Here is a 21,800-nt window from a genome sequence, read left to right on the forward strand (position 1 = left end):
TCCAAATGATAATGAAGGAGGAAAGGTCTGAAAACATAAAGGGCATTTTGGATATTTGAAAATTTGTTTAAAATAGTCAAAATCTAGGTGGGTCCCAGATTGGGGTCTTTTTTTTTCCCCCCTCAGCTCTCTCTCTCTCTCTCTCTCTCTCTCTCTCTCTCTCTCTCTCTCTCTCTCTCTCTCTCTCTCTCTCTCTCTCTCTCTCCCTCTTTGCGCTGTGCGACGATCGCACATTCCAGACGACGGAACGGCGCCATCCGGCCACCAAAGTCGATGGGACCGCCTGCAAAAGGACTGGCCAGGGTAGGCGAACACGCCTTGGGGAATCTCCGACAATCCCAGTCACTCTCGGCGACGCATGAGCTCGAGAAAGCTCAGGTTTTCTCTAAGATTTCCGACAGCGTTTACGGCGGCTCCCATGATGGATTCTGTTTGAGGTATGCTTCTTCACCCATTTTTCGTGTTCTAGCTACCTGTGTAAGTGGTTTGGGTCAATTTGGAGTCTTCGAGTGTTCGAGTAGAAACCTAAAAATTTCCGATTTTTGAATTAGTTTTCCGGCCACTTCCCGACCAAATTGGGGGTTGACTCAGTTGTAAAAGTTGATCCCCTAGGTGTACTGAACATTTTGGTTTAGATATTGTTCAGTGTTTCGAGAAATTTCTATCTCCGAAAATTTCTCAAGACACTCACGTGTTGCCGGCACGTGTGGCAGAGCGTAGGCCATTGCATGGTGGCTCATTGTGTTTTAGAATTGTTCCCTCTTCGTCCCGAGCATGACGATATGCTTAGATTACAAATTGGATACCGTTTGACTATCAAACAAATATTACGCCTATTAGGCGATATCCGGATTTGATAGGTTCGGACAATTCGATCGGTCCCATTTTCTAATATGTCGTTCCTTGTATTTCTAGGATCGAGTGGGAATTGATTGATCGAGAATCGAAATCCTGGATACTCCGAACCAATGAGTTTAGGGTTAAGTAAATTGATTACCGTCTGATCGGGCGATCGAGTGTGATTCAACTGCTCGATCGAGACCAAACTCTTGGGACTTGTTGTGTAGACCTTGTGGGACCTTTAGGAACGTTCGGATTGGAAATTTGAGGTCGTGGGCCGAGTGGGCTCGGATGACCAAAATCGGGAAGTTTGACCAACTGTTGACCACAGGTCTTTTGAGATTGTCTCGTCCATTAGGAAGGTACTAGAATGGCTTTAGGACTTTTCAAAAGTTGTGTACACACGTTAAGTTTCCGGGAACTAGGGTTTGAATTTAAATTCTCAATTGAGGTTGACTAAGGAGTAGTATTGGTAGGAAACTGACTTATTTGATATTTTGGTTAATGAGGTTTTACAAACGTGCTATCGGTTCGGTTTCGGCCTTTACCATGTGACCTGAGATTTTCCGTGTGTATCTTATTATTATTATTAATATTATTATTGTTCTATTATTGTGATGGTTATTATCATTCAATTATGGTTGAAATTATTAAAATATGAATACCAATCTCTGATTAGTAATTTGTAGTCGTTGGTGGTTATTATTGCATATATGTTTTTCCTTGTTTTTATATATCGTGATAGTGTTACCCATTATTTATGAATAATTTAGTCGCTTGTATTATCAAGGAAGGTGTATTTATATTTATTTATTATTGAGTTAAGGTTTAGAATGAATTTAAAGGTTAGAGTTATGACCTCGTGAGCTGTTTAGATTGATACATGATGATTACTCATTTGAACCTCGGCTTACAGTAAGACCTCAGTGTTTGCTGGTAATCTGGAGTATGTTTCCGTTTCAGAGCTTTGACGTGCGGTTTTAATAAGTTTATGGATTCAGTTTCGATGTTTACGTTTTAGCTCGATTTTGGTACATATCCATTGGATACGCTTTTGATGTTCCATACGGCTTGAGTAGGCTGGATTTGGTTGAGTTTGGATTAGTGGGGGTTTGAGTTAAAGTTGTGGGAAAATTTAGAATTTGTTTTCAGTTGTAAGTTACCCATACGTGGCGTTGGATTTTCCAACATGTGGTAAAGAATCTGGACAGTGAATTGCTTGTCCCTACTGTGGTAGGTGTTCGGCTAGTAGATATTGCCTATACCTACGTGGGTAGGTGTCTGGCCAGTGTATCGCTTGTACCTGCAGTAAGGCCATACTACAGGTGTTCGGCCAGTGGTTTGCCTATACTTATATGGAGATTACTCTGTAGGTGTCCGACCAGTATATTGCATGTACATGTGTTTACTACGCAGGTGTTCGGCCATTGGTTTGCCTGTACCCGCTTATGTGGGTGTCCGGCCAGTGGATATTGCATGAACCTACATGGAGATCACTCTGTAGGTGTCCAGCCAGTGTATTGCATGTACCTGCTTATGTAGGTATACGACCAGTGATTTGATTGTACCTGCATTGAGATTACTCTACAGGTGTCCTGCCACGATTTTCCCCAACCACCTGCCCGATTTGTCTACATAGGTGGTTGGCTAGTTTCCCCCATCCCTTGGTGGCCTTCGAAAAACGTATTGGTTGCCTTTGGAAAACATATAGGTTTCCTTCGAAAAACATATTGGTTGCCTTTTGAAAACATATTGGTTGCCTTAGGAAAACATATCGGTCGCCTTTAGATTTGATGATATATCCCTTGGTGGGTGATAGCAGGATATGCGTTATGCGGATGGTTGCAGGTATGGTTTCAGGTACAAGGTTACTTAGTTTATTTTGGATTCGGATTGTGTTGTAATATAAAGATAAAGAATATAATGGTCAGTTACAAACTCAAGTTTGATTCTTTTTGGTATGAACGTGTGGCTTGATCCCTCGGTACGGGTACGTAGGTAACGTAGGTTAACCTAGGTGTAGCCGCAAATTAAACGGTTGAGTTATGCTTTGGAATTTTGTGGCTATTTATAAAGTAAGAAACAAATTAGTAGATTACGTTGATATTTCCCTAGTAAGGTTAAATTTGAGGTTGGAGGCCTATCTGGTAAATTGTGTGTGTTAGCCTTGTGCATGCTGAAGTTTGGTAAATGTCCGTTTTTCAGGGGAGACTTTGTCGAAATTTTGGTAGATCTCTTAACCCTTTTATCTTTATGATTGCAGGGAAAATGGTAAAATAGTATGTGAGTCCGGCATTGGTTGGATGCTGAACATGTAACAAGGTTTGACATGGATTTCGAGGGGGAATTCGGGTCAGGTCATGAGAAAATGAGCAAGGAAAATAAATAAATACTCACTTTTAAATGATGCATATCCAGTTTATCCTATAGCTAGCATTTAGAGTACTTCACAAAAAAAACCCACATTTTAAGCATGTTTATCATGAACTACATGATTCTCCTTTGGAGTTATACACATAAATAAACACTAATTAGAAGCAGCACATAAAGTTATGAGAGTGATAGTCTCTCAATTTATTGGTGGTGGACATGTAGTCGACTGCGCTAATTTTAAGCAATTATTTCATACATGATCAAGTGGCATATTTGGTCACTTTTACTACTACCAAAATAGCATGTTCCTAAACAAAAATAATAATACTGAGCTACCCTACATTAGCATGAATCTGGATACTACCAAAAGAAAATTATCATGAAAGATTATACCAAACCTTGTGAGGAATAGTAGCAGAGACAACTGCTCCAAAGGGAATGCGATAGCTGGAATTAGATTGGACTCATGCTAGACTTGTAAAAAGAGATTGTTGTAATTTTACCTAATCTCTGAAATAAGGAAACCAATTTCAACAAAGAGAATCTTAAATTTGCAACTTCCAACAAACTACCCAAACTGATATTATCTATCTTAGATAAAAGACAATCAAAACCTAAACTGACAAATTATACTTATAAAATAGCAAAACCACTTGTCAAACTAATTACATAACAAACTAAACATATTAGAAACTAAGCTAGCATAGATGAAGATCGCATTCCCAAAAACCTCGATGGCCCTGAAACTGCTGCATATGAAAGAGTTGACTGAAGTCACATGACTAAAGGTTTCTTATGGACTCTGCTAATAAGAAACCTCGATGACCCTAAAACTGATGCATACATAGGCAATAATCCCCTTGACTGAAGGATATGGACTCAATATTCCCCTTTGACTGAAGGATATGGACTCAATGCCCAAGTAACAACAACAATAGACATTACAAATTTCCACAGTTCTCGCCTTTTCTAAAAGTTACGGCTCTGCAACTCCAAAAAATTTGAAGATTTTCCTAGTATTGAGAGAGAAAGAATGTTTAACCTTAAATTTTAGTTGTGAAGATAGAAGAAAAACTTACAAGAAGAGGAGGTGTGGGGTGTGATCAAAACCCTAACTTTTGGGGGAAAAGGAAATGCTTCACTGATAGATGAAATCACACAATTGTTGACTTAAACTTCCGTCTGAGCGTCTGGGCTTGAGAAATTGTGTGAGCTGGCTTGAGAATCGTCGAATGGAAGAATGATTCTCACTATGAATCGTAATGGTTGAGCATCTGGTGGTTTTAGTAAGAATGGGGCAATGATGGAGGAGAGTGAAGAAAGAGAGAATTTCAGAGGGACTGAAAAAAATGAGAGGGCGAGGAGAGATTTTTTCAGGAGATGAAGTTTAGGGTGACAATTTGAGAGGGAGTGAAAAAATTGAGAGGTTGCTGGAAGTAATTGGGGCGAGAGTTTGAGAGGGAGATGAAGTTTCAGGCAGGGTTTATGAGGGAGAGCATGAAAATTTTGGGTTAGGGTTGACTCGACTTTAGGCATCAGAGGGATGTTACCAAAAAAATGTCCCTCTTAAAAACAAAAACTAATCACTTTAGGCATCTGTGGTTATGTAGATGATGCTAAAGGGGAATAAAGGCATCGTCATAAAATAAAAAAGAAGGTACGAGTGATAAAGAGACCATTGATTAGTGGTGGCCGAGTCATAACCCAATAGAGGCACACTTTTCGTTCAAATATAAAATTTCTTGTTGAATTTGCTTGTTAAGTTGAGTATAGCCTTTGAATATTAGGGTATCTTAGCAACATCTTGGTACAGGCACAACAGTATATAGCTATGTAGGTAAGAAATAAATATGTTTGGTTCTGGGTATATCAACAATCCTGTTGAACAATCTACTAGAATGCGTTTAACACATATAAGACAGTTGGCACGTTTAGATAGGCCGCAATTTCCTGATGGTCTTCAATTAATTTATGCTTCCAATGGTGAGCTCAGTAGATACATATTTTAAACACATTAGTACTACGCAATTTTAAGTTTATAACTAAAATCTTATACTGAAAAACCAATATTGATTAATACAAAACATAAGTGGCCGAGGATACATTACATCATCGTGAAGGCCAACACAACAATGTCATGCATGATTTGCAACATGTAAGGAGAGTGATGAGAAACTACAATTGTGCCAAAAATTATAAGGAGAACATGGGTGTCCTAGGATGTCAATTACCAACTTCCACCACATGTTTGAAGTGCAATGCGCGATTATTCCCACGAGAGACATTTAGTATGTGTTGCTCTGGTGGAAAAATTGTTCTACCTCATATACAATCTCCACCAGAAATGCTGGCTCTTTTCTCTGACCAAACAACTGAGGGCAGACTCTTCAGACAAAACATTCGTGTCTACAACAATGTTTTTTCATTCACTTCAATGGGTGTACATGTTGATGAAAGAATAAATTTTGGTGGATGTGAGATTTATACCTTTCGTGCACAAGGTGCAATATATCATAAGATTGGTGGACTTTTACCCAATGAAGGTGCTACATCGCGATTTCTATAGGCTTACATATACGACACCGAGCATGAAGTTGAAAACAAAATGACTCAAAGTGAAGTTTTAGATAGAATTGTGGTTGAGAAGAGACAACGAATTTTGAATCAACACAATCCTTTTGTGCATACATTAAGAAGTCTCGGACAACTCCAAGATTTGCCAAGGTGTAGACTCATTATAAAAGAGCAACCTTCTAATCGACGTCAATACAATTTACCATCAGCATCACAAGTTGCTGCAATTATAGTAGGAGGGGATGATATGGTGAATCGAAATGGAAGAGATATTATTGTTGAGACAATTAGTGGAAGACTTTGGAACGTCCAAGATTGTGTTGGATTCTATGACCTACTACAATATCCGTTATTGTTACCGTACGGAACATATGGATGAGATATTAATACTCATGATGATAACGGAAGATGTGTATCATGTTGTGACTATTATGCTTACATGTTACAGGTTTGTACTCAAAATATAATTTCTTTTCCAACTAAACATTGAAATATTACATCCTAATCTATAGCTAAAGACTGATTTGCAAATACGTGAGGGTGGATCATCACTTTTGCTTCGAGGGGGTCGTCTCTTACAACAATATATTGTAGATAATTACGTAAAAATTGAATCTCAGAAACTTAGATGGATGCGTTCAAATCAAGAAAAAATACGAGCTGAGCTTTACCAAGACTCTTTAAATAGAGGGGTGAATAATGTAGGTGTTGTGCGAAAACACTTCCAAGACCTTGTCGTTGATGGACTACGCAACAATCACAACACAAGCTACGCAAAGATAAATTGCACACGAAACCACAAAAGTAAACACACATAAGAACACACAAGAATTTATAGAGGTTCGGCGTCGTGCCTACGCCCTCCCCGGTGATCCCCGAGAAAATTCACTAGTATGAGAAAAATCCCTTTGGTTACAATAAAGAACTCCCTTTGATCTCTCTCTCTCTCTCTCTAGATCTCTTTTTCTCTCACCCTAGGTTTGTATATCTTGAATCTCTAACTAAACCCTAGTCTAAAGTACCTATTTATATGTATAGGCCTTTAGCACAATCATACACGGAATAGGAAACTAAGAAACCTCCCAAAAATAGGCCAAAAATCGACCTGTATTAAAACAAGAAATCGCGATCCGCTTGAGCGTCGCAGGCCCGCTCGAGCGCCTACGCCAACATGCCTCTGCCGCTCGAGCACCTGCAGGTTCCGCTCGAGCGCCTGCATGCTGGGCTGCTTCCTTCTTTCCTTCGTTTAATCGAGCCAACTCCAACAATCTCCACCTTGGCGAGCCTAAACACCTTTGTGAAAACCATTGGTCCCTAGAACATCTTCAAACCTCTTGGAAATCGTTCTAGTAACTCCCAAGAGCTCCACCTCAATCTTCAGCATGTAACAAGATTGAGCAAGCTCAAACAATGTCTGAACTTCTCAGCTGTAACTGGCTTGGTCAAGCAATCTGAAGCGTTCTCATCTGTATGAACCTTCTTTATCGCAATGTCCCCATCATTCACCCAATCCCTTATCCGATGGTACCTTACATGAATATGTTTGGATCTTCCATGATACACTTGGTTCTTGGCTAAACATATAGCACTCTGACTGTCACACTCAATCACCACCAGGTCTTGAGCTATCCCGAACTCTTGTGCCAATCTTTGCAACCATAATGCTTCCTTAGAAGCCTCCGTTAGTGCCATATACTCCATTTCAGTAGTAGACAATGCAGTGACTGATTGTAGCACCGCTCTCGAGATAATCGGTCCTCCACAAACGAAAACATACCCTGTGGTGGACCTTCTCTTGTCCAAGTCTCCCGCATAATCTGAATCCACATATCCCAACACACATGCCTTTCTTTGTTGTCTTTCAAACAAAATCCCAAACCTCTTGGTGCCCTTCAAATACCTGAAAATCCACTTCACCGCATTCCAGTGTTGTTTGCCCGGATTTGCCATGTATCTTGAAACTACACTCACAGCTTGAGCCAAGTCGGGGCGTGTGCGAACCATTGCGTACATGAGACACCCTACTGCGCTTGCATACGGAACCTTACTCATATCATCCTTCTCTTTGTCACTAGAAGGACTCTCCTGGGCACTTAGCCTAAAGTGCTCCGCCAAAGGAGTAGATACGGGCTTGCAATCCAATATATTGAATCTTTCAAGTACATTAGCTATGTACTTGCTTTGTGACAGCCACAACTTGCCCTCATCTCGGTCTCTCCTTATTCCCATTCCTAGGATTTTTTGTGCGGGTCCAAGATCCTTCATGTCAAACTCCTTCCCAAGTTGGATCTTCAACTCGTGAACCTTTGACATATCTTGACACGCAATCAGCATATCATCCACATAAAGTAGTAACAGAATGATCTTCCCATCCTTGAACACATGAGAATACACACAGCAATCCGATTCACATCTTCTATACCCAATCCGCAGCATGTAAGTGTCAAAGCGCTTGTACCACTGTCTTGGAGATTGCTTGAGCCCATACAAAGACTTCTTCAACCTGCAAACCAGATTTCCCTTACTTGCTTCAACGAACCCTTGAGGTTGACTCATGTAGATATCTTCCTCTAAGTCTCCATGGAGAAAAGCTGTCTTCACATCCATTTGCTCCACCTCCATGTCCCACTATGCCGCTATGGAGAGCAATAACCGTATAGAAGTATGCTTTACAACCGGGGAAAATATCTCATCATAATCAATTCCTTCCTTCTGTAAGTATCCCTTAGCTACTAGACGAGCTTTGAATCTAGTTGGCTCCTTCTCACATATTACTTCCTTCTTCCTAAACACCCACTTGCAGCCAATCACCTTTCTATCTTTGGGTTTAGGGACCAACTCCCAAACGGAGTTCCGGTGTAGAGATTCCATCTTTCCCGCTTCGCACTCTCAACTGCTTCTTGGAACATAGTTGGGTCTCCTTCACTTATGTTTAGAGCATAGTGAACTGCATCCGTCTCCCATCCAAACCGTTGAGGAGGTTTGATGGTTCTTTTGGGCCTGGACCTTGCTTTGGATGGCGGCTCCACCTGATCTTTAGCCTCTTCTTCTTCTTCTTCTTCTTCTTCTTCTTCTTCTTCTTCTTCTTCTTCTTCTTCATCTTGAGTCTGTTGTTGTTGCCCAAATTCCTCCACTTCAGTGTCGGACTCCACTGCTTCATGGACGTCTCCAATTGGCTGCAAACTAGGAGTACCCCCGAACACTCTACTAGATGATTCTATAATGGTTGTTTCTGTCCCAACAACATTCTCCTTCATCTCTGGTTTCTTGACTTTAATCATAGGCATAGTCTTCTCATCAAAGACAACGTCTCTATTGAGTATCTTCTTCAGGTTCACTGGATCCCCTTCACACCACTCTCAAACCCGAGGAATATGCATTCAAGAGACTTTGGCTTCAACTTGGTTCTCTCATCACTAGGTATAAGAGCATAGGCACTGCATCCAAATACTTTCAAAATAGAATACTCAATAGACTTGTTAGACCATACCTCTTCCGCACACTTGAAATCAAGATACTTTGATGGTGACCGGTTAACCAAATAGGAAGCGTGGTTAACCACCTTCGCCCAAAATGCCTCGGGCAAGCCTACATGAATCCTCATGCACCTCTCACGCTCCATGAGAGTTCTGTTCATTCTCTCTGCGGCTCCATTTTGTTGGGGCGTCTTCTTCACAGTAAAATGCCTCTTGATACCTTCGCTCTTGCAAAACTCCAGAAATTTGCTATCTTTATATTCCCCCCCATTGTCACTCCTAAGGACCTTAATCTTCCTTCCTGTCAAGATCTCTACTTCTGCCTTCCACACCTTGAATTTTGTGAAGACCTCGGATTTCTCCTTCATGAAATATACCCAAACCTTCCTAGAAAAATCATCCAAAAAAGTGATATAGTAGCGAGCTCCACCTAATGATTTAACTGGCGCGGGCCCCCACACATCCGAGTGAATATAGTCAAGCACTCCTGTGCTCCTCTTTTCCTTGTCTTGCAGCTTGAATGTCACTTTTGACTGCTTCCTCATGGTACAATACTTGCAGAACTCAAATTTGCAATTGTGCACGCCCTTTAGAAGCTTCCGTTTGTGCAACTGTTGCATGGCTCGCTCACTCATGTGCCCTAGCCTCAAATGCCAAAGCTAAGTATCATCTTTTGAGTTCTTCTTGGTAGATATAGCTACTCCACTGGTCACTGTTGTACCACATAGTCGATACAGGCAGTTAGGTTGAATCTCCCCTTTCATAATCACGAGTGAACCCTTCGAAACTATGAGCTTTCCTCCCATACATTTGTACGAATAACCATTCTTGTCAAAAGTACCCAGGGAGATGAGATTCTTCTTTAGCTTAGGTATGTACCTAACCATACCCAATGTTCTAACCACGTTGGCATGCATCTTCACCTTGATTGTACCTGTTCCTTTGACTCTACAAACTGAGCCGTCCCCCATCATAACTTCGCCGCCATTGTCCGTCTCATATGTATCAAACCAAGACTTGTTTGAACACATGTGATACAAGCACCCGGAATCCAAAATCCAATCAGAAGCAGAAACCCTAGAAGTAATAGCAAGTGCATCAGTATTAACAATGCTATTAGTAAGTAAAAGCTCACCGTCGCTCTCTTCTGCGACCTCGGCTTCATCCGGCTTCTTCCCTTTGTTTCTCTTCTCTCGCCATGTAGGGCAATTCTTCTTCCAATGATCCTTTGACCCACACTCGAAACAACCATCTTTCGCCTTGGATTTTGACCTTCCCTTATTGCTCTTCTTGCCCTCACGCTTGCTCGATCTACCTCTCTCCGGACTTGACCACAAGACCTTCACCTTGAGAGACTCCACCGGAACGTTGAACCATTCTGTCATGCATCAGGATGTCTTGCATGACCTCTTCATACTTCAAGGTTCCCTTCCTGAACATAAGCGTCGTGCGAAAGTGTTTATAAGACTGTGGCAGGGATGTCAACAACATCACGGCCTTGTCTTCCGACTTATAAACCTCATCCATTCTCTGCAAGTCAGCAATACACCTATTAAAGGCACTCACGTGCTCCATCATGCTTGCGCCCTCCTCTATCTTAAGAGAGTGAAGCTCTTCCTTCAAGAAAAGCTTGTTGGACAATGATTTTGACGCAAACATCTCTTCTAGCTTTTCCCATGTTTGCTTTGCGGTGTCTTCCATCGCATTACACAACACCTCATCGGTTAGATGTTGTTCGATGGACCCTCTAGCAAGCTTGTCTAGGTCATCCCACTCTGCATCTGTCATGGTTACCGGCTTCTTTTCCTTGCCTTCCAAAACTTTGCTGAGACCCTGCTGCTTAAGAATATGCTTCATTCTTCTTTGCCAAAGCGTGAAGTTCTCCTTGCCGGTGAACGACTTTAACTCCACCTTTGTGCTTGATACCCGTTGTGACTTAGTGCTGGAAAATTCTTCGTCCTTGTCGCCTGCCATCTTCAACACACCGTCGCTCTTAAAGTTATAAGAGCACTTGGGCATAAACCAACGCCCGCCGCAACCGCGGCTCTGATACCACTTGTTGTGCGAAAACACTTCCAAGACCTTGTCGTTGATGGACTACGCAACAATCACAACACAAGCTACGCAAAGATAAATCGCACATGAAACCACAAAAGTAAACACACACAAGAATTTATAGAGGTTCGGCGTCGTGCCTACGTCCTCTCCAGTGATCCCCGAGAAAATTCACTAGTATGAGAAAAATCCCTTTGGTTACAATAAAGAACTCCCTTTGATCTCTCTCTCTCTCTAGATCTCTTTTTCTCTCACCCTAGGTTTGTATATCTTGAATCTCTAACTAAACCCTAGTCTAAAGTACCTATTTATATGTATAGGCCTTTAGCACAATCATACAAGGAATAGGAAACTAAAAAACCTCCCAAAAATAGGCCAAAAACCGACCTGTATTAAAACAGGAAATCGCGATCCGCTCGAGCGCCTGCATGCTGGGCTGCTTCCTTCTTTCCTTCGTTTAGTCGAGCCAACTCCAACAGCAGGTACATATTTAATATCAATTGTTTTAAAAAAATATATATAAATATACAGTTCCAGGTTTGTGTAAAACATTTATTAAGTGGAAATGACAATGGATCAGGTAACATCGGTTGTAGAACCATTCTGCCATCATCCTTTGTTGGAACCCCACATGACATGTACCAACGGTATCAAGATGCGATGACTTTGGTTCAAATATTTGGCAGGCTAGATCTATTCATTACCATGACATGCAACCCAAATTGGGAAGAAATTAAGAGAGAATTACTCCCTGGACAAACGCCACAAGATCGTCCCGACTTACTCACTAGAGTATTTCGTGCAAAATTGGAGGAACTAAAAGAAGACATCAATGGGAAAGGGGTATTAGGTACTGTTTTTGCTTATGCAGACGTTATTGAGTTTCAAAAATGGGGTCTTCCACATGTGCATATGTTGGTTGTGTTAGATGAAAATGACAAGCTCAATAACCCTAATGATTATGACCAAATTGTTAAAGCTGAAAGACCAAACGAACATGAAGAGCCTCAACTTTACAATGTGGTATTAAAACATATGATGCACGGTCCATGTGGAATTCAAAATCCAGAATCTCCCTGTATGAAAAATGGAAGGTGTGAAAGAAATTACCCTAAATCATTTGCTGCATCCACTATTCAAGGGAATGATTCATATCCAATTTATCGAAGGTGAGGAAATCGCTTGCCTGTCCCACTTGATCGACAAAGAAATATAACGGTTGATAATAGTTGGGTTATTCCATATAATCCTTGGTTGTTGTTGAGGTATGACTGCCACATTAATGTTGAAATATGTGCAATCATAAAAAGCGTCAAATATTTATATAAGTATGTTTACAAAGGTCCAGACAGAGTGGCACTCAAGGTTCAGCCAGATCCTGTTTGTGATGAAATATGACAGTTTGTTGATGAAAGATGGGTTTGTGCACCAAAAGCGTTGTGGAGGATATTCAAGTTTGTAATCAATCGGATATACCCAACTGTGGAGTGCTTACAAATACATCTTCCTAATATGCATCAAGTTCGATTTCAATCTGACCAGACTATTGAAAATATTCTGACAGACGAGAGACTTAACAAGACAATGCTCACAAAATTTTTCACTTTGAATCGTAATGATGCAGAAGCAAGGAGATATTTGTACAGGGAGATCCTTGAGCATTATAGATGGATTCATTATGAAAGAGGTTGGTTTAAAAGAAAGAATCATCTCAGGGTTATTGGGCGAATATACACAATCTCACCTGCTGAAGGTGAGAAATTTTACCTACGTATACTTCTGCATCATGTCAGAGGAGCCACATCATTTCTAAATTTAATGACAGTTGGTGGCATTTTGCAACCAACGTTTAAGGAGGCAGCAGAACAACAAGGTTTGTTAGAAGGAGATGATAGTATTCGACAATGTTTGCTTGAGGCCTCTACAATTCGGATGCCATTGGCCTTAAGAAGATTATTTGTCACAATTTTGGTATATTGTGAACCAGTTGGTGTCCGAACATTGTGGGATGAATTCTATCCATGCATGATTGAATATTATGCTTTCCCGAGTAACTTAAGTTGCAATGTTGTTGTGAACAGACTTTTACGTGACTTAAACACACTTCTGGTACAGTTTAACAAGAATATCAAGGACTTTGATTTGCCTCAAATGACAACAAAAGTAGTTTCTGCAATGCCTAGATGTATTGAAGACGAACTCTCAATAGGTATTTCACAAGAAGATCTTCTTGCAATTGAACGTCTTAATGACAACCAAAAGTCTGCATTTAACATAATAATGGACACAATTGAACGATGTCAGAATTCAATTTTTTTTGTGGATGGTCCAGGTGGAACTGGAAAAACTTACTTATACCATGCATTGTTAGCAAACTTGAGAAGGTTGGGCCATATAGTATTAGCAACAACAACATCTGGAATAGCAGCTACAATATTACCTGGTAGGAGAACAACACATTCTAGATTCAAGATACCACTTAGCACATATTCATCATCTACATGTTCGATTAGTAAACAATCTGATTTGGCAAAGTTAATACAAAAGGCAAAGGCAATTATTTGGGATGAAGCAACGATGGCACATTGTCATGCCTTTGAAGCACTAGATTGAACTTTTAGAGACATAATTGATGTTGACTTACCATTTGGGGGGAAAACAATGATCTTTGGGGGAGATTTTCGACAAGTACTTCCTGTTATTCCTAAAGGAACAAAGTCGGAACTGTTCCAGGCCAGTGTGGTGAAAGCATCATTTTGGTCACAAGTAAAGATTTTGAAACTTAGACAAAACATGAGATCCAGGAATGATCAACAATTTTCACAATTTTTACTTCGTGTTGGTGATGGGGAAGAACCTGTTGTTGGAGATGATATGATAAGAGTACCTAAATGCCTGGTAATACCATGGGAGAATGAGCTATCCATCAATGAATTTATTTATCAAGTTTTCCCTAATTTGGAGGATCATATAAATGATGCAAGTTACATGGTGGAAAGGGCAGTGATAACTCCTACAAATGAAGATGTTGACATGTTGAATGAAAAGATGATCAATATGTTTCCAAGCGAAGAAGAGACAATGTATTCGTTTGATTCAGTTGAGGATGACATGAGGAATTTGTATCAGCCGAAATTCTTGAACTCAATTTGCATTGGTGCACTACATAAGTTAACTTTGAAGAGAGGTGCTCCAATCATGCTTCTCAGAAATACTGACCCAAAATTGGGATTGTGTAATGGAACAAGATTATTATGTCGTGGGTTGTACCAAAATCTCATTGATGCTGAAATTCTAACTGGACAATATGTTGGGACCAGGGTTTTTCTACCACGTATCCCTCTAAAGACAACTGAGACTGCTGGGCTACCATTTGAACTAACAAGAAAATAATTTCCAGTGAAGTTGAGTTTGCTCTCACTATAAATAAATCTCAAGGTCAAACAATACCACATGTGGGTATTTTTCTTTGAGATCACGTTTTCAGTCATGGACAATTATACGTGGGTTTATCGAGGGGTGTTTCAAAGTCGACTACAAAAGTGTTAGTGAAAAAAGGGTCAATAACCGGTCAAGAAGGCGTTTTCACTCGGAATGTGGTAGAACCAATGATGTCGATTAAAAATAAGTAAGCATAATTTTAATCACGAATACCTTTTCAAATAACCACAACATGTTTTTATCATTTATTGTTGTAACTGTTTGTTTGTTGTTACTTGACTCAAAGAGTTATATTAGTTACATATACCTATTTTGTAATTTAAAATATATATATGCTTTTTAAGAGTTAGACAATGCACATAATGCCCTTCTTTTTAGAACCTCAAGATAAATGCGATGTTTTGTACATGCTTTGGTTATTAAATTTATTTAATTTTAATTTTCATGTTATATCAATCATTTTGTATTCCAATTTTGATAGGAAAAGTGGAGTGTCATGGGCTTACAAATAGAGTTCATAGTGGGTTGGTTCAGCGTGTTAATACAATAAATGATGATAACAAGGTAAATTTTTTTAACTTTTCAATTAGTACAACATTAAAGTTATGTTTTTATAATTTATTTAAATCCTTATTTAAGAGTATGTAACCTTCCTATTGCTTATGGTTGTACATGAAAATAGTATTTTGACAAAATTGAATACTAGAATGCAGAGTGTAATAGGCATGTTTCAGTTGTCTCATCGAGTTGGAGTTATTAAGTTACAATAAACAACAGTGATCTTAGTCTTCTAATTTTGAAAGAATGGAAAAAAAAAAAAAACAGGGCATTAAGTATTGTTTTATTGGAGAAATATTTACTTTACCTACCTATAAGTTAATGATGACAAGTGACAAATATAGGTGGCGTAAAAATCGTGCACTTGAACAACTCAGACATGCAAATGTTCATCATATCATTTGGACCTACAAAACAGTTTGTCGGATTAGGTATTGTTTTTATTTAAAATTAGAAAGAAATAAAAAATCATAACCTTGATGATGATACTCTAATTTTCTAACAACATTTTTCTTTTGGTATAGGAGAAAACTTAATCAAAGACATAAAGACTTTCTATGCTAGGTACTTTATCATCACTTTAGCATCTCAAGTGAGTGAGTTTACACTTTAATTTACTTTTATACTAATTTTTGTACCAGTTTTACAAACATCATACCCGTTGCTATGTGGAGAAATTAGAGCACAAAATTAAGGTAGCAAATCATGAAACTGTTCCTTCAATCCTCTACCAATTTCTTATTAATTGTTTTATTGTTAAACTTGGCTTCTTATATAGGAACGAAATGATTTTCCCTTTGTCTCTTGACTTTTGAAAATGACTGTATTTTTTGGTACAGTTTTCTTCCAATAATTGGAGTAGGCATGTAGCAAAGGATAAACTATCAAAATTGAAGGTGAGTATACGTGTTCCCAAATAATGCTAAAATTTGTCAATTACAAATTTAAAGGTGTATGTTTAAACTTGGTCTCATCTCATGTTATTTATGTATAGTTTGACAATAAAAAAGTGAAAGATCAATTAGAGAGGAACGGGTGGCGCCAGTGGTCTTGATCGTTGCATGTCTTCCTCCTATGTGCGTATTATGTAAAACTTTATGTCCATAATCTAAAACTACGATGTTGTGTAGAATGAAAATATTATTTTACTTAAATTATTTTTGACATTTTCCTATTAATGTTGGATTTGCTTGGGATAATATTAACATGTGAGTAATTAATTGAATAAGAATCCACCTAGCTCCTAAAGTTCATTAGACTAGCCTCCCTGCACGCGCTTCCGCGCGTGTGAGAGGTTTTTTTTAATCACGTGCGCTACACACGACATCCAAAGTTTCGTAAATATTTTTTCGCAATTGTATTTATATAGATGTCCATTTCAACAGTTTCATATTTTAATTGCGCGCGTGTGATAAATCGTCGTCTTAAAAGTTTTCCTTTATCACCCGTATCTTTCTAAAAGTCCATCTTAGCAGTTTTTTTTTTCTTTTATAGCGTGTAAATTGTTAAGATGGACTTCTAGAAAGATACGGGTGATAAAGGAAAACTTTTAAGAAGACGATTTATCACACGCGCGCGATTAAAATATGAAACTGTTGAAATGGACATCTGTATAAATACAATGGCGAAAAAATATTTACGAAACTTTGGATGTCGCGCGTAGCGTGTGTGATTAAAAAAAAGCCTCTCGCACGTGCGGAAGTGCGTGCAGGGAGGCTAGTGTAGATGATGCTAAAGGGGAATAAAGGCATCGTCATAAAATAAAAAAATAAAATATATATATTTGTGCTGATGTCTTTATACATGTTTAGTATCATAATTTTTGAAATTGATGCCTAATACTAATAGCATCGATTTTACTATTTACTGATGCATATGAAGTGTTGCTGAAAGTAAAATTTGGCATAGTGAAGCCTCAAGACAATGGTATTTGAAGTTTGACAAGATAGTTACATCATATGGTTTCATTGAGAGTAGGTTGGATGAGTGCATATACTTGAAAAGCAGTGGGAGTAGGTTTATCTTTCTTGTTCTCAATGTAGATGACATTCTACTTTCTAGCAGTGATGAAAGATCTTCTCTCTTTCTTGTACTCTTTCTGTAGATGACATTCTACTTTCTAGCAGTTTTTCTTTCAACAAATTCTCAATGTCTTTCTGATTTCAGTGATGAAGCAAGGTTTTTCTGTCTATGAATTTTGAGATGAAAGATCTTGGAGAGGCTTCTTATGTCTTAGGGACTAAGATTCACAGAGACCACCCTCTTAAATCTGGCATCTCCTTTGTGCTCAATGCATCCTCTTTGTCTTTAATAATTGAGTCCGACTCCTTGACTGCAACCCAATTGCTTCTCAAGGAGGAGGCATGTTATGCGGTGGAAGGGGTCCTTGTTAAGGAAATCCGACGACTTCTTGCCTCAACATCGTCCTGTTTTGTTCATTTTATACTTCGTACTGCTAATGGTGTTGTAGATCGTATTGTGCGCTTCAATCTTAGTTAGGAGGACCTGTCTTTTTGGTTTGATGATCCACCCCCTTGGTTGAGGGAATGTCTTCTCGAGGACTGTCTTCTTAGTTTTGTTGATGTTTGACTCTCCTATGGTCTATGGTATGTGTGGTATTCTTTCCTCCTCTGGGATTTTGTCCCTCTGAATTTTGCTCAGATAAGTTTTAATGAGACCACATATATACATGTTGATGCATCTTATAATGACTTGATTATCTAATGAAATCTTATCTTCTAAAAAAAAAACAACTTTGAACCATACCTAATCAGAAGGTAAAACTGAAGCTCACATATGACTAGCGTTTTACCTAATGAAGAGGTGGACAAATGCAAACTATATACATGTGTTGGTTGGTGGTAAATGATCGAGTAGACAATCAAGATTAATTGATATGAAAGTTAGTCAAATAATCCTCCATACATCTCGTCAAAATAATAATAATAATAATAATTCTCCATAGATATGATCTTGAGAGACAAGCCTTACCAAAACCTTTGCTTACCACAAATAGTTGCAGCAACTAATGCTTTACAAATTATTGAGAGATAGAGGCAATAATAATATCCATAATCAATTACAATATAAGTAGAATATCGCTTGTATAAAAAGAAAAATACAATTGTAAAAAATAAAAAAAAATAAAAATTTAGTCCTGCGTAGCGCACCTGAAGGCCTCTCATGCATGCAGAGAGGCTAGTACTTAATAAGTGTAGGGCAAAACCCAATCTATAGGCTAACTTATCAATACACATATGTAGTGGCGGACCCACAGAAGCACAAGGAGGTGCAGTTGCACCTCTCCTCGCCGGAAAATGCATTAGAGATGCCGGAATCTGCTTGTGCCCACTAAGTGTTTGATTAAAAGCCTCAAAGAAGCTATTTTGTTGCTACTGTGTGAGACCCTGAATATTTACCTTAGATTGTTGGGCTCGATCTCACGATCATGTAGGAGAAAAAGGTTCGTCAATTGGACCTCCACAAGCAAAGTTATAAATTTGAGAAGATTTTGAAATTTGTTCACTTAAGTTGCAGACTAAGTCGAAGAAGAAGACGACTGGACATGTTTGAAGTTCGAATCCCGTGCTTCTCAACTTTAATTCCTTTTTAATATGGTCCACTATCAAGGCACCATGTGTCAAATTTTAAATAGACTAACTTTTAAAATTTATTAAAAAATCATTTGTGCTCCGAAAAATTCACCGAAAATTACCCCGAACTCGTAATCACATGTACTTTTATCTCATGACTTCCAAATAATATGTACTTTGGGTTAGATTAATTGGTATTGATTTTGGTTAGATTAATAGATGATTTCATATGAATTTTGGTAGACTAATTGTGTAATTGACATGCATTTTATTCATATTTGATATGAATTAATTGTGTAACATTATAAATTTTGTGCATATTAATTGATATACAAAATAAACTATAATCAATTAGTGTTAGACGTAAAACTCTTATTTATTTTAATTATGAATAACATTAGTATTGTTTAAATTGTAAGGCTATTTGGTTGTTTAAATTTTTTGTGTTGACCTTTATTTTAGCCTTCTTAATATTACCCCTTCCCTCTAAAAATTCTTGAATCCACCGCTGTGTTTGCTTACGTGTAATGGGTCAATGGGTTATTCCTAATAAACACTACTCATTTTGAGTTTATACCTACTTTTCTATTCTTTTATCACAACATCGATATTTGGAGAATATTTTTCGCATTTTTGAACCCCCCCCCCCCCCCCCCCCCCTAATTGCATAGCAGAACGGCTCACCTGAGGACCGTACTACATATATATTGGAAATTTATTTATTTTAGTGATAAATATGGCAATGGCTATATATATCTTGTGTTATAATATAATTGAAATATCGGAATTGCCAATTGTGACTAAATTACTGTTTACGTATCATGAAAACTCTTTTGTAAATAATTTCCTCAACCCTTACACGTCTACCTCCCATAGAAGACTGTTGCCCAATTATTTTATTCTTTCCATAGAACTCTTTTTCTTCTCATGAACTACCTAAAACCCTATTCAACCCTTACACAACTCATTCTTTTTATACCATAGGCGTGCCATCTTTACATGCTGCTTTTTAGATAGAATTAAACTTTCTTCCATTCTACCCACTTGTATTTCTTCTTATTACTTATACCAACATTGTCTTTTCATTTCAACATCAATTATATATATATATAGCACAAGGTTTGTAAAGCTTCTTGTTCCAATCTTTGTTTATGTTACTTGAATGACTTTTCGTTGTGTTTAGTTTTGTTTTTTCATTCACATTCGTATAATTTAACAAATTGTTCTTGGTGTGGTACGTATTATCTTGATTTGTTTTAATTAATAGAAGTACTTGATCTATATGTTAGGATGCAGAGGAAGAATAATGACACACCAGGAACGCAACCAGCATGTGCAGCATGCAAGCATCAAAGGAAAAAGTGTCACGATGGGTGTGTATTGGCGCCTTACTTTCCTGCTGATAGAACCCGGGAATTCCTCGCTGTGCACAAAGTTTTCGGGGTAAGCAACGTAACAAAGATGGTGAAGAATGCCAATGAAGCGAATCGGAGAAAGGTGGTTGATTCGTTGGTCTGGGAAGCTCTTTGTAGGCAAAAAGATCCGGTGCTGGGTCCTTACGGGGAGTACAGGATGGTTTTTGATGAGCTAAAGCGGTATAAAAACCATGAAATTCAAATGGTTCATCCTTCACAAGTGCAAAAGGGAATGTGTTTTAGTAAATCTTTGTCGGATTTTGTTGGTTGGAATGGTGGAGGAGCTAATGGAATCACTAATCACAACATTAATTTGGGTGGTTATCTTCATGAGAACGAGAATGTGATAATAGATTCAGCCTCATATGGTTATCCTTCAAATTGTGAGTTACAAAGTCCAGAGAAGATCATAAAGCAAGCAAAACTGGTTGATTCTGTTGTTCTTCCACTAAGCCAGCACCAGCAGCGTTCAATCAACAACATTAATCAGCAGTATTATCTTTCAGGTAATTTTCAATTCTTATTTATAATATATATAATACAATTAATAATACTTTAGACTAGGAATGAGGAAGCTGATGATATATGCAGATCAAAACATTTTTGCTTTGCTTGGCTTTGTTTGTTATATCCCAGAAAACCATTCACATCTCTCAACAGGACTTGAATTTTAATCGTGACACTCAAAAGTTATTGTTGTTTACCATTGACATCCATGGAAAACTAGGGTTTACCAAGGCATCATATATAAGAAATTGGGGGCTGAAAATACAAATTATATGGCAATATTTCTTCATAACTAATTTTCTATCCTTTTCGTTTTATTATTATTTTTTCTGGGTCAAGTTTTGTTTTATTATTCAAAATTAATGTTGTAATTTATTTGGTTTTTTTTTTTGGTTTCTTTTTGTAGGTCAACTTAATCAAATCATTAGCAAGCCCATAGAAGGCACAATATGGGAAGGAGGATCATAATACTTCGCATATATAGTGAAATCGTTTTTCTTCTGTTTTTAGTTACCACCTTCCTTCATCTTGCGCTGGACTGCTTGAGGATAGAACAAAATCAATTATGTCATTTTCTTCTTTTAATCATTCACCTAACCTGTATCAGGCATATTTCTCCTCAAGTGATAATTAAACGTTGTTAGCTATATATATCATTACATTCTTGGCCAAAAAAAGAAAAATAAGCTATATTACCTGCAAAACAAATAAACAATATTGTGTGTACATATGATATAATATAGGAAGATATATTTTTGTCATGATTGTGAATGTAGACTATTAATTAGGTCCACTGCTGCATGTTAAATTCACAATTTAGCAAGAGGACATTACAATACATATACTGGGATATGCTATTTTTGTTAAAATGTCTGGCAACATAAAATACTATCGTTTTCAAACTACGAATTTGAACCATTACCATTGATCATTTTAATTTTTACTAATGTAAGATCTATATTCACATT

The 21,800-nt window shown here is 38.1% G+C and overlaps 3 protein-coding genes and 1 pseudogene across 3 annotated transcripts; all 4 read left to right on the forward strand.

The window, feature by feature from the left end:
- Positions 1–5,350: 5,350 nt before the first annotated feature.
- LOC148295659 (uncharacterized) lies at positions 5,351–6,605 on the forward strand (annotated as a pseudogene).
- A 5,373-nt stretch (positions 6,606–11,978) lies between these two features.
- On the forward strand, positions 11,979–13,931 carry LOC148295660 (uncharacterized). The gene is made up of 2 exons (XM_088250557.1): positions 11,979–12,341; positions 12,720–13,931. Exons 1-2 carry the CDS (start codon positions 11,979–11,981, stop codon positions 13,929–13,931), a joined length of 1,575 nt encoding a protein of 524 aa, XP_088106683.1.
- Positions 13,932–15,309: 1,378 nt separating this feature from the next.
- LOC110773721 (uncharacterized) lies at positions 15,310–16,371 on the forward strand. The gene is made up of 6 exons (XM_088250558.1): positions 15,310–15,323; positions 15,537–15,583; positions 15,658–15,734; positions 15,959–16,012; positions 16,157–16,213; positions 16,312–16,371. The coding sequence occupies exons 1-6, from the start codon at positions 15,310–15,312 to the stop codon at positions 16,369–16,371; spliced, it is 309 nt and encodes a 102-aa protein (XP_088106684.1).
- A 3,702-nt stretch (positions 16,372–20,073) lies between these two features.
- Positions 20,074–21,493, forward strand: LBD2 (LOB domain-containing protein 2). The gene is made up of 2 exons (XM_021978241.2): positions 20,074–20,831; positions 21,239–21,493. Exons 1-2 carry the CDS (start codon positions 20,201–20,203, stop codon positions 21,298–21,300), a joined length of 693 nt encoding a protein of 230 aa, XP_021833933.2. The 5' UTR covers positions 20,074–20,200; the 3' UTR covers positions 21,301–21,493.
- Positions 21,494–21,800: the final 307 nt, after the last annotated feature.

This window comes from Prunus avium, chromosome 3 (assembly GCF_965620075.1).
Source record: "Prunus avium chromosome 3, drPruAviu1.hap1.1, whole genome shotgun sequence".
Lineage (NCBI taxonomy): Eukaryota > Viridiplantae > Streptophyta > Magnoliopsida > Rosales > Rosaceae > Prunus > Prunus avium.